At 37.2% G+C, this 14354-nt stretch overlaps 1 protein-coding gene across 1 annotated transcript in view; it reads right to left on the bottom strand.

Moving 5' to 3' along the window:
* Window positions 1–14354, bottom strand: part of LOC144615285 (EF-hand calcium-binding domain-containing protein 13-like) — a 23742-nt gene continuing 9388 nt past the window's right edge. Inside the window, exons 6-10 of the mRNA XM_081794707.1 lie at window positions 13909–13959; window positions 10116–10259; window positions 8260–8331; window positions 3966–4109; window positions 1–74 (exon numbers count right to left, since the gene is read on the bottom strand). Of these exons, the coding sequence (XP_081650833.1) occupies window positions 37–74; window positions 3966–4109; window positions 8260–8331; window positions 10116–10259; window positions 13909–13959 (449 nt within the window). The 3' untranslated portion in view covers window positions 1–36. The remainder of the gene's footprint in view (window positions 75–3965; window positions 4110–8259; window positions 8332–10115; window positions 10260–13908; window positions 13960–14354) is intronic.

The raw sequence follows: 14354 nt of genomic DNA on the forward strand, positions 1-14354 counted from the left end.
CCTGAGGCTTTAGGCATGTTCAATGTATCACAGAACTTAATAAAAAAATTCTTCAAAGGTAATCTTGCCATTTTCTGTAATGCAAAGTAAAATGTAGATGAAGGAATTACTGCTTCTGAATTAATCTGTCAGCAGTTAATAGTCAAGTTATAACAAAGGTGAAAAGCCCGGGGGTCAGCCTGTACTGTTCCTTCTTCCTTAACTTCTGCATACATATGATTATCAATTTCTATTCAATTATTTCCAAATACTGCTTGAATATATCACTATATTAGTTAATGCCTATGCTATTACAATAGCATTGCTAAAAATCTATCGCATCAGTCTCATTTCTCTCCATTTATTTTAAACAATGCAGCAAGAGAGGTCTTTCTCTTTAAAAAAAAAATCTGGTTACTCCTCTGAATAAAACCCTTCAGTAGCTCCTACTTGTCCAAAAACTACAAAAGCAAAACAAAACAAACACACGGTGGGCAGGCAAAGAGGCTATAGGCCAATATTCCTTACAAATGTGTTAACATCTAAGTGAAATTCTAGAAAATAGGGTTTAGCAGTATAAGCAGAAACTAAAGTTCTAGATACCTTTAGGACATGCATTTTCACTGAGGGTGATAGGCTTTCAGGAAGGAAAACAGGTTCTTGGAGGGGAAAAAATCTTAGCCATTACAATGGTTTGTGGCCACAGTACATAAGCAAATATTTATTTTTGGCATTAAACATTCATAGCGTGTGGGATGGTGAAAAAGACAAAAATGTCTAAAAAGTCTCCTTAGGGGAGTGATATTTTTTTTTAAAGGTTAAGAAACACTACTTTTAGGATAATGGTAACCACCTAAATTTACTCTGGAGAAATCTAAGAAAAAGGCTTAGAAATCCATAGGACCAAAGATGGCATCTTGATGTGGAACTCAGTGCACAGAATTTGGTGGTGAAGGAAAAGAAAGAAGCAGTTAAAGATGAAGTCCCTACTAAACAGTATCAAAATGTCAGAAGGCTCACTACCCCCACCTCCCACCCTCTGCCCCAAAGGTGCCATTAAAGTAAACGGACTTCATTTACTTCAGTAGAAACTGAAGACAGAGCTCCACACTGAATGTGCCACCCAACACCCTCAACTCTTTCAACAAATCAGGATAGAAATGGACAAAGGAAGATCTGAGATGGGAGCCAACAACTCAGAAAATAGACTGTGTAGAAAGACCAAGTCAGCTCCAAAATAAAGACTCAAGTAAAGTAAAGGTACACAAGGTAGAATGGATATGACAAACTATAGTAAGGGACATAAAGGATAGACATGAAAAGAACCAAAAGGAAAAAAAAAAAAAAAAAAGGAGGGGGAGAGAGAAAAGGAAGAAAAAAAAAAAAACCCAATGCAAAAAAAAAAAAAAAAAAAAGTAGAAAAGTTTACAGCAGAAGTGACAGAGCCCAGAAATAAACCCCACATATGCTCAACTAATATTTGACGAGGCAGCCAAGAACATTCAATGGAGAAAGGATGGTCTCTTCAACAAATGGTGTTGGGAAACTGAATAACCACTTGGGATACTCCCCAAAATTACCTCAAAATGAATTAAAGATTTAATTGTAAGATCTGATACTGTAAAGAAAACATAAGGAAACAGCTTTCAGACATTGGTCTTGGCAATGATTTTTTGGACATGACACCAAAAGCACAAACAACAAAAGCAGAAATCAACAAGTAGAACTAGATGCCATTTAAGATTTTTCTTTTTTTTAATGTTTATTTATTTGTGAGAGAGAAAGACACAGAGCATGAGCAGGGAGGGGCAGAGAGAGAGGGAGACACAGAAACTGAAGCAAGCTCCAAGCTGTCAGCACAGAGCCCGACATGGTGCTTGAACTCAAGAATCATGAGATCAAGACCTGATGTCGAAAGCTTAACTGGCTGTAGTCGGACGCTTAACCGACTGAGCCACCCAGGCACCCCAGAACTACATTCAACTTAAAAACTTTTGTACAGCAAAAGAAACAATCGGCAAAATGAAAAGGCAACCTACAGAATGAGAGAAAATATTTGCAAACCATATATCTGATAAAGGATTATTATCCAAAATATATAACAAAGAATTCACACAGCTCAATAACAAACAAGCAAATGAACTATTTTAAAAATGGGCAGAGCAATAGAATAGGCATTTTCCCAAAGAAGACATCCAAATGACCAACAGGTGCATGAAAAGGTGTTCAACATCACTAACCATCAGGGAAATGCAAATCATAACCACAATGAGATATTGCTCAAACCCGTTAGAATGGCTATCATCAAGAAGACCGGAGATAAGGATTTGTGATGATGTGGAGAATGGGAACCCTCATACACTGTTGGTGGCAATGTAGATTGGTGCAGCCACTATGGACAATAGTATAGAAATTCCCCTCAAAATTAAAAATAGAACTACGATATGAACCATCAATTCCCCTTACAAGTGTATATTCAAAGGAAACGAAAACAGGATCTTGAAGACATACTCCTGTGTCTATTTCAGCATTATTCACAATAGCTAAAATATGGAAACAATCTAAGTGCTCATCAACAGATGAATAAACAGAGGTAGTGTGAAAATAGACAACAGAATATTTTTCAGCCATGAGAAAGAGAGAAATCCTGTCATTTGCGACAAGATGGTAGGATCTTGAAGTCCTTATGCTTAGAGGAGATAAGCCAAAGACAAATGTTGTATATATCGCTAATATGTGGAATCTAAAAAAGCCGATCTCACAGAAAGAGAGCAGAATGGTGGTTACCAAGGACTTAGGGGGTGGGGTGATTGGGGAGATACTGTTAAAAAGTACAAATTTGCAGTTAAAATGAATAAATTCTGGAAATCTAATGCTGTGCTGATCTAATACTGTATTACATAATTGAAAGTTGCTAAGAGACTAGATCTTAAATGTTCTCACCACAAAAAAAGAAATTGTGATAATTACGTGATGTGATAGAGGTGTTAGATAACATTACAGTGATAATTATATTGCAATATATAAATGTATCAAATCAACACATTGGACACTCTAAACTTACATAATGTTATTATATGCCCATTATATCTCAATTTTACAAAAAGGAAAAGAAAAACTCTGTGGAGGTGGAGTGGGGGGAAAAAAAAGCTCTAAGTCACTAATATTGAGGATGAAAATGAAGGTATCATTACAGATGAAGCAGAAATCAAAAAAGATAAAAAGCAGATGTCAAGGACAACTTTATCCAATACATTTGAAAAGTCAGATGAAGTGGACAAATTCCTATAAAGACACAGCCTGCCAAAATTGACAGGAAAATAGAATATTTTCTTGGTAATACCATACAATTTCAGAAATTAAATCAATAGTCCAGAATTTTTCCATAAATAAAACTCTAGGCCCATAAGGCTTCACCTGTGAGTTCTGCTTAACATTTGAGGAAGAAAAAAAATCTCTTACAGAGAATAGGAAAGTAAAGAATATTCCCCAACTCTTTTGAAAACGTAACAAAAATGATATTCAACAATACCAGTCATTAAAATAACGCAGTTATTTTGTACATTTATAAACATCTGCTTCCTTGAGCCAATGCCGCAGGCAACACCCCCTGAGGTATTCCTGGATATCAGCATAGTTTACCTTCCAAAGGGTTAACACGTGGCGAAGGGCCTCACGGACTCTGTTGTACTCTGTGCATGGCATTCTGACTGAATACTGCCCGTGCCAGTCAGTTCACAAAGTGACCTCATCTCCCAAGTACCACCACCCACAGGGATAAAGTAGGCCCAGACTCACCCATCTGTTCAGTTTCACAGAGCTCAGGCTTGGCACACTATGGTGGCACTGGTGCTCACCAGTCATCTCACTGCAGCGCCCCCCCCCCCCCCCAGGGTGCCCTCCATTGCTGTATATCCCATCCATACATCTCCCATCCCCACTGGTAGATGATGGCCTTTACAACTAGATGCATTCAGACTACTAACCATGTTCAGGTCCATGTCTTAATACTTCATCAAGTAAAACATTAGCTGCATGAAAGTCATTGTTCATCAATAATGCCTTGAGGCTAGAGACATCAATTAGATCATTCTGGAGAATTTGAATAGTAATGAAGAGTAGCTGTGTAACTGAGAAAAAAAAAAAAAGAGCAAAAACGTGCTTCAACAGCAGAAATAAGAGTACATTGTTCACTTTCACTTAATGGGCTTGAGTTGCATAAAAGAACTTTACATGAAATTACTAGTAGTTTTAAAAACCATTGTGTAGGGGCGCCTGGGTGGCGCAGTCGGTTAAACGTCCGACTTCAGCCAGGTCACGATCTCGCGGTCCGTGAGTTCGAGCCCCGCGTCAGGCTCTGGGCTGATGGCTCGGAGCCTGGAGCCTGTTTCTGATTCTGTGTCTCCCTCTCTCTCTGCCCCTCCCCCGTTCATGCTCTGTCTCTCTCTGTCCCAAAAATAAATAAAAAATGTTGAAAAAAAAAAAAAAAAAAAAACAAAAAAACAAAAAAAACCATTGTGTATTGTAACAGCTAGCAGTTACTGAACACTAAGTGCTGGAGACTCTTCTGAGTACTTCTACTTTACCTACTTAAGTCTATTATTACCTATAATAATTCCAAGATAGGCATTATTATCCCCATTTTTCAGATGAAGGAATTGAGGTTAGTGAGATTTAAAAAAAAAATTTAATGTTTATTTATTTTTGAGAGAGACAGACAGACAGACAGACCACGAGCGGGGAAGGGTCAGAGAGAGACAAAGATGCAGAATCTGAAGCAGGCTCCGGGTTCGGAGCTGTCAGCACAGACTCCAACGTGGGGCTCAAACTCACTAACCGCGAAATCATGACCTGAGCTGAAGTTGGGCGCTTAACCAACTGAGCCACCCAGGCGCCCCGAGGTTTGTGAGGTTAAGTGATTTACTAAAGAATACACTGGTATTAAGTGGCAGGGCCAGGATTCAAATCCAGGCACGATATTTCCAAAGCCCATGCTCTTAACTACTGTGCCTTTCAAGTAGACGTATGTAACTGGTCAACCATGATGCCTACAGCTACATAATACTTCATATGTGGACCCTGAAATAATTGTGAAGCATTACAAAGAAGTTTACATCAAAACTTTATTGCCTTATTTCACTTAAAGTTATGTTACAGAGACAAAATAAGAAGAAGAAGAAGGTGCTGTTTCTGTAAGTCGTGCTCTTTATATTTATCTTATAGCCCCACAAATCTTGACAGCCTTGGTCACTTTCCAATGCCTTCAAACAGTTGTGGTTGTTGATGCTGTTTAATTTAATCCACATTTTACTAGCTGTTCTCAGCAGGAGGGTTGGTTTCACATAAGCTACTCCATCATAGTCAGAAGTAGAACCAGGTAACTCAAGCTTTATAGGTAAATTTGATGCCCTGCTCTGGTTGAAAATTACTGTTTAGGTTATTACTTTACTACAAAGCTATAGTGATTAAGACCATGTGGCATAAGAATAAATAAAAATCAATGGAATGGAACTGGGAGTCTAGAAATAAATCCATACATTTCTGATCAATTGATTTTTTACAAGGATGGCAAAACCATTTATTTAAGGGGGAAAAGAATGATCTTGTCAACAAATGATGCTGGGGTAACTGGCTATCTGCATGCCAAAGAATTAAAGTGGACTCCCATCTCACACCACATACAAACATTAACTCAAAATGAATCAAAGATTGAAATTAAAAGGCTAAAACTATAAAATTCTTAGAAGAAAACATTAGTATAAATCTTAATCATCTTGGATTATGTTTAGACATGATATCAAAAGAAGTGACAAAAGAAAATATAAACTGGATTTCACCCAATTTAAAAACGTTTGTGCTTCAAAGGACACCACCAAGAAAGCGAAAAGACCCATAAAATTAGAGAAAAGATTTGCAAATCATCTATCTGATAAAGCTATAGTATCCAGGACATAAGAACCCTAACAACGTGACAAATAACCCAATTTTAAAATAAGCAAAGGGTACATATCTCTAAATGGCCAGTAAACACATGTAAAGATGTTCAAAGTTATTAGCCATCAGAAAAATGCAAAACAAAACCACGGTGAGATACTTGTGAGACTAGGCTAGAATAAAAAAGACAGACAATGTAACAAGTACTGACAAGGATTTAAAAACTTTTTTTTTATTTTTTAATGTTTTTATTTATTTTTGAGACAGAGACAGAGCATGAACGGGGGAGGGGCAGAGAGAGAGAGGGAGACACAGAATCGGAAGCAGGCTCCAGGCTCTGAGCCATCAGCCCAGAGCCTGACGCGGGGCTTGAACTCACGGACCGCGAGATCATGACCTGAGCCGAAGTCGGACGCTTAACAACTGAGCCACCCAGGCACCCCAGTACTGACAAGGATTTAAAGAAATGTACAATGCTGTTGGGAATGTAAAATGGGGCAGCTGCTTTGGAAAATGTTCCAGCAGCTCCTCAAGTTGAATGTAAAGTTACCACGTGACCCAGCAGTTCCATTCCTAGGTAGGTACCTGAGAGAAATGTAAATGTACGTCCACACAAAAACCTGTACTCAAAAAAATGTACACATGTTCATAACAGCATTATTCTTAGTGGCCAAAAAAGGGAAACAACCCAAATGTCTATGAACTGATAAATGGCCAAAGAAAATGTGGTATAACCACAGAATATTATTCTACCACGAAAAGGAATAAAGTACTCATTTATGTTATAATGCAGGTGAACCTTAAAAACAGTATGCTGGGGCGCCTGGGTGGCTCAGTCGGTTGAGCGGCCGACTTCAGCTCAGGTCATGATCTCATGGTTTCGTGGGTTCGAGCCCCATATCGTGCTGACAGCTCAGAGCCTGGAGCCTGCTTCAGATTCTGTGTCTCCCTCTCTCTCTGTCCCTTCCTCGCTCTCTCTCTCTCAAAAATAAACATTAAAAATTAAAAAAAAAAAAAAACAACAGTATGCCAAATGAAAGAAGCCAGACACAAAAAGCCACAAATTATATAATTCTAGTTATATGATGTTCAAAAATCAACACAGATAGAAAGCAGACTAGTGGTTGTCAGTGGCTGGGGAGAGTGGGGAAATAAGCACTACAGGGTACAGGGGTTTTTTTGACGTGATGAAAATGTCCCAGAATTAGAGTGTGATGGTTGCACAACTTTGTGAATATACCAAAAACCACTGAATTGAACACCTTAAAAGGATGAGATTTGGGGCTCCTGGGTGGCTCAGTCGGTTAAGCAGCCGACTTCGGCTCAGGTCATGATCTCGCGGTCCGTGAGTTCGAGCCCTGCATCAGGCTCTGTGCTGACCGCTCAGAGCCTGGAGCCTGTTTCAGATTCTGTGTCTCCCTCTCTCTCTGACCCTCCCCCGTTCATGCTGTCTCTCCCTGTCTCAAAAATAAACATTAAAAAAATTTTTTTTTTAAAAAAAGGATGAGATTTTATGGTACGTGATTTATATCTCAGTAAAAATGTACATTTGATAAATAATGCCATTGATTATAAAGGTGTTCTAATTTTAGAGATATTCAAACGTGAAGAAAAAAAGACATTTGTTTCCCCAACGCATTTAGAAATACATTGTTGGCAGGGGTGTCTGCATTTGCGGAGAGTTCTTTGGTAGGTGTTCTCTGTAGACATGGGCGTTTAGGGAAAGATGCTGGTGTTGAAATGGTTTCCCTAATTTCAAGGAGCACGAGAGGAACTTTGGGGACAAAGACCAAGCAATTGTCTTTATGCAGCAGGGGCAAAATGATGTGGTTAGGCCACAGAAATGACATGGTAGTAAGAATGATACAGGGATTAATGGCCCAAGCATTTAAAGAAACTAGATAGATGAAGCTAAGATTTCTATAAATGAAATCAATGGCCAGTCCATTTGGGTAAACCTGAAAACTCCAAAGGCCTGTCTTGAGACAGCACAGAGGGTAGTGGTCCTTCACCCAATTTCCACACCTGATTTAATTCATAGATCCAGAACCCCTTGAGTGAAGAAAAATTTATCTCCTCTTGAGGAAGGACTTTATATTAACAGCAAAGGTATTTACTGTGTATCTTCTTCAACCCTGTTTTATTTCTTTTCCCTCCTTTATAACTTTGTCCCATTTTCACTTGTTTGTTTTTTTTTTTTTATATCGCATAAGCTGCTTGAAATCCTTTTTGACACTATAGAGACTACAAATTAAACACTTGAAATCCATTTAGTGATTTTTTTTAAATGTGATTTCATTATCTTTATTTTACAGTCACTTCTTTAAACTGGAAGTATTCACTTACCTACGGACTCTTTGAAAGGTGGACTTCCTTTAATTCTTTCAAAGAAATCTTTTAAATTCACCTCATTATTATCTGGAAATATCAAAATCAAGCATATTGTCATTAAAACCCTGATACTCAGTCAGTACACAAAATAAAGGCTCTGATTAACAATACCTAAAATCTCATTCTACCTTATTTTCTCTCTCAAATGGCTGAAACTATTTCAATGTAATTTTTCATACTTTCAGGAACCACACCTATTGATCAGTTAATGATATTAATAGTTCACTTTTTTTGACTTCTTACTCAAAAGTAAGAACTTAAAATAACTTTTGAGTTCCTTATGTATACTAAGTATCCTTTTATGATGCTTCACATTTATTAACTAAAATATGCACAAGAATTCATTCTATAACATGCTTGATGTGCCTATCCTTAAAAGATGAAAGCAAAGAGAAATTAAATAACTTGTCTAGGTCACAAGAGCCAGAAAGTGCTCGAGGCTGTATTTGAACTAAGGCAGTCTAAGGCCAGAGGTGACAATGTTAACTATTGGGACACACACACACACACACACACACACACAGGAAATAAAATGCAGTAATGTAACCACAGCAGAAAATATAGGGCTATACCTACAATGAAAAGACTTTAACTTATAACAAAATGGCAAGCTGGGTAGCACAGGAATGATTACAAATTCCTAAAGATGCTGTATGAAATACTTTATTGTATAAATGCATTATCAAGTTGTATGAAAAGGAAATAATAAAACGTTAAGTGGGCACAGAGATCCAGAGGGGAAAACCAAGTGAATACTAAGCCTACAGCTATTTGGGGATACATATTAGATCCAAAAGCAGCAAGGTGCTTGATTTAAATGTTCATGCATATTCATAAAAGAAATCTTGGGTCCTGCTACACGGAGAGTTTGAATTTAGATACCAAATGAAACTGGGATGCTTAAAGAATTTCAATCCAGTGAAAGGGAGATTAAAATATTATATTCACTGGCCCATGTAAACACCAGGGTGACCTAAATCTTCCCAATTTTGAGAGGCAGTGGGTAAAAAAGATCACCTGTGAAAAATCTCCTGCAACTCATGTGGGCTTAGGGTCTAAATTTATACCACTCTCATGATATGAAAAACTCCAGGTCAAAACATAAAAATTGATTGAGGTCAATAATAATCTATGGCAAAAGCAATAACCAATCAATGCTGGGGAGGTACTCTTAAACCTAAGACATGCTCATGGGATTCCCATAGAAAAAACAAGCTGGTTAAGATAAACCCCAAATAAAAAGCCACCTAAAACTGGTAAAACTCACCAGCTTCTAGAAGTATTCCCACACGATTTGACACTTAAGAGTGGATGTAAATAGGAAAGGAGATCAAGTTCACAATACATGAAGTCAAAGATGGAAAACAAAGATAAATATGTGACCACTTGGAAACAATGATCAAGACTAAATAATTATTCTTCTGAGATGTAATGAAACCTTGGGTATTTCCTTTGGTTAAAAAAGCAGAATGGGACAAGCAAAATAAAAGGTGAAATTGGGTCTCCTCTGAAGAAAGACTGCAGATCAAAATGAAGCTGCTGATGTCATGTCTTTGTTTTATTACATAATGGTATTTTCCCACCCATGCTTACAAGAAATGAATGCTAATTATCTAAATAAGCATATGTAGAGTATGAACAGATAGATACGGTCAGTAAATAAATTAGCAGACTATTTTGGCTCTAATTTATATCAACCTAGGCCTCACTGCGACTGCCTTTAGCATTTTACCTCCATATAAAACACTCTAAAACTGGTTCCTATAAACAGGAAAAAATGAGCAGAATCTCAAGCCAAAAAAAATGCTCACCACCGATGTCACAATATTTAAGGGCTTCACTGACGTCCTCCTCAGCTAAATTAACATTCAAACTTTTCAGGGCATGCTCCAAGTTACGTATGCCAATCTTGCCATTATCAACACTTGTCAAGATATAAGCAGCTTCTTTAACTGCTACAAAGATAAATAAATATATATAAGATACTATTATTTTAAAAAATGCAAAATAGTTTGTCCAGAGTCCACTATAGGTGAACTCTCAATTTAACTATATATATTTAACTAAAATCTCTGCAGAAAAAAAGCAAAGTATTTTCTACTTGTAACTGACAACCTATTTATTTCAAGCAGCATTTAAAAAAATTAAGGGCGCCTAGGTGGCTCAGTCGGTTAGGCATCCAACTTCAGCTCAGGTCATGATCTCATGGTTCCTGGGTTTAAGCCCCGCATTGGGCTCTGGGCTGAAAACTCAGAGCCTAGAGCCTGCTTCAGATTCTGTGTCTCTCTTTCTGCCCCTCTTCCACTTGTCCTCTCTCCCTCTCTCTCTCTCTCTCTCTCTCTCTCTCTCTGTCTCTTAAAACTAAACATTTTAAGAAAAGAAAAAATTAAACCAAAAAATTATATGCAGAATATGATGGGTTACCTGAATCCACTCATCCATTAAATACTGAGTAAGCTGTGACCCTTTCTTAAATAATAGTAACATCCTGTACATGTAGATCTAAAGACTTCTATCAACTGATGAAATAAACGAAAAAAAAATGCTAAAATTTGAGATTAAAGCTCTTGATCTCCAGGGCCACTACCAGTCTATATTGTGCTTTTGTGTGAATTGAAAAAAGGCACCCCTCTCTATGTATCAATTACAAAGAGGCATACCTTCCTCTAGGTAGCTGCAATCTAGCATTGGTGGTCCTAGCCTGGAGAGCACAGTGGAATGTAGAATGCATTTCAGTCTCTACTTGTACCCTCTCAACCAGGCATCTTTGTGCAAGCACAACCCATACAACCAAATGTAGTCCTGTTGATACCACACCAATTTAAAATATAAAACATGATCATTACTGGGAGTTTCAATTTTTTGTCAATACCATTTCTCACCCCATTTCTCTCTCAACCCCAAAACGAGTTGTCATGTATGTTTCCACAGTCCGAAAATCGTTGCATTATACTAACAGATCTAAACCTTCAGTTGGAAAGAATACCATAATACCATTTTAGACCTATATTCATTTTTACTAACATTTATTTTATAGCTACTAAGACCAACAATGAAAATTTCAGCCCTCTTAAAGAGTTTCCTTTAAATTCCTTGAAGACAGGGACTGAATTTGTCATGTCTGTAAATAAAATTATAATACATTATATAGTTGGTACTATGAGAAAAATGTGTGCCAGATACGAGCACTGAGCACTCAGATATAAAGCACTGAGACAGTTCACCTAACCTATAACTCTGAAAAGTCTTATGGGTTGAGGAGTGATGTTTGAGCTGAGTTTGGGGGGAAAATGTGAATTTGTTTGACAGAAAATATACAGAAAGGAAACAGCACATGCAAATATACGGAACCAAAAGCACATGGAAGATATGGAACCAATTTAAATTATAATAAGTAATATGGTTACAGAATAAATACAAATGCAGAAGTGATGAGAGATGAGGCTAATGAGATAAGAAGACAGATTTATTGTCATTCTTTAATTCCATAAATATTCACAATTATATAAGTCAATAATATAAAAGATTTGAAACAATGCCTAGCACAGTAAATATCATCTAATATTAGCTATTCAATTAGCTATTAATAAGGGGCTTCTGAAAGCCAAAATTGTGCTAGGATCTGGAGAAACAATGCTAGGACTTGTAGCAAAATGGAAACATGGTTCTTGGCCCAATGATGCTTCCAGGCACGTAAGAAAAAGAATCATTAACCAAATAATCAAAAATGTGACTAGAAAACAACCAGATTTTAACATGGGCAGAAGACCTAAATAGACATTTTTCTGAAGAAGACATACAGATGGCCAACAGACACACGAAAAGATATTCATCACCAATCTCAGGGAAATGCAAATCAAAATAACAATGAGATATCACCTTACACGTGTCAGAATGACTAAAATCAAAAACATAAGAAGTAACAAGTGCTGGCGAGGATGTGGAGAAAAAGCAGCCCTTGTGCAATGTTGGTGGAATGTAAATTGGTACAGCTGATGTGGAAACAGTATGGAGGTTCCTCAAAAAGTAAAAACAGAAATACTATTTGACCCAATAATTCCACTACTGGGTATTTACCCAAAGAGAACAAAAACACTAACTCAAAAAGGTATATGCACCCCTATATGTTTATTGCCGCATTATTTACAACAGCCATGATATGGAAGTATCTCAACTATCTATCAATAGGTGAATGAATAAAGATGTGGTATATTATGGAATTTGACAAAACCATGGAAAAGAATGAGATTTTTTTTGCCATTTGCAACAACATGGATGGACCTAGAGGGTATTATACTAAGTGAAATATGTCAGACTGAGAAAGACAAACACCATATGATTGCACTCATATGTGGAATCTAAAAAACAAATAAAAAAAAGAAAAGCAAAATCAGACCTATAAATACAGGAACAAACTGATGGTGGCCGGAGAGAAAGGGGGATAATGGGTAAAAGGGGTAAAGGAGAGTAGGAGATACAGGTTTCCAGGAATGTAATGACTATGTCATGGGAATAAAAGGCACAGGAAAGGGAATATAGTCAGTGATATTGTAATATTGTTGTATGGTGACAAATAGCTATGTTTGTGGTGAGCATAGCAAAATGTATAGAGAATCACTACACCTGAAACGAATATAACATTGTGTGTCCACCGTACTCAAATAAAAAAAGTTTAATGAGAAATTATATTATTTTGGTCTTAATGAATTAAGATAATTCAAAGTTCTCTAATATTTTTGCTACTTTTTTTCCTAAGTAAGCTCTACACCCAACATGGGGCTTGAACTCATGACCCTGAGGTCAAGAGTTGCATGTTCTACCAACTGAACCAGTCAGATGCTCCTACTTTTGTCACTATATAAGCTAAAATATATTGAGCATTTCTAGTGTCATTTAAAAAAATATTAATGGGTATTTATAGTATGAAGTAAATGCTATGAAAAAGACATAGTTTAATGAAAGCTTATAATAAAAGAAGCTGACCTCGACTAGCAGATAATGACAGGCTCCCTAGAGGAAATTGACATTCATTCAATTTTTTTTTTAATGTCTATTTTTGAGACAGAGAAGGAGACACAGAATCTGAAGCAGGCTCCGTGCTCTGAGCTGTCAGCACAAAGCTCAGCACAGGGCTCAAACTCACAGACTACGACATCATGACCTGAGCCAAAGTGAGACACTTAACCAACTGAGTCACCCAGGCACCCCATCACTCATTTGAAAGATGAGTAAACATTAACTAGGCAAAGAGTGTCAGGGAAAACTATTCCAGGGAACAAAATACGCAAAAGCTTTGTAGTTGGAGTTCTAAGGAAATGAAAGAAAGCCATTGTACTTGAAAATGCAGAAAGCAAGGGTAATGGTACAAAATTATACCAGAGAGCTAGGACATGCAGGATTTTGATCTTTAACAACAATGAAAAATGTTTAAAGAGTTGAAAATAGGGGGACATCACACAATCAGATTACTTTTTTGAAAAAAAAAAAATTACTCTGGCTGGAGTGGGAAGAATGGACTAGGAATCCATTGGCACCTGGCAATGATCCTAAAAAATAACTCTTTCATAGGGAATGCTTTCTTGTATACATATATAAAGTCCTTACCATCTGCTGTTGGTAGTTTCAGATTTGAAGACAAAGCCTCTTTCCTAAAGTCTGCAAATTTAAATAGAGAGATTATGCCATAAGGAACAGCATCCTGATTTTACCCAGTTTGGAAGAAAACCAATGGATAAATTACATACTTCATTTCTCAATAACATTTAGCATTGACCATCCCCTTCTTCTCAAAATCCTCCACTAGCTTCCAGAATAACGTTCTCTACTCATCTTCCTCTTACTTCTTAGACTCCATGGATTCGTCAAGCTCCACCAAGCTTCTTAAATGTGGCTGAGATTCTAATGTTACAAATGCTTCCTTTATCCCTAAGAGAACAGCTTAATCCCCAGGCTCATATATTCAATAACGTGTTTAATTATTAGTCTGAATTGTCCTTTTTTAGTCCTGCCTGCCTACCTATCTATCTAATTCTGGAGCTTTTCCTAAGGAC

The sequence above is a fragment of the Panthera onca genome, assembly GCF_046562875.1.
Source record: "Panthera onca isolate mPanOnc1 chromosome E1 unlocalized genomic scaffold, mPanOnc1 haplotype 2 h2.Chr16_ul_1, whole genome shotgun sequence".
Classification (NCBI taxonomy): Eukaryota; Metazoa; Chordata; class Mammalia; order Carnivora; family Felidae; genus Panthera; species Panthera onca.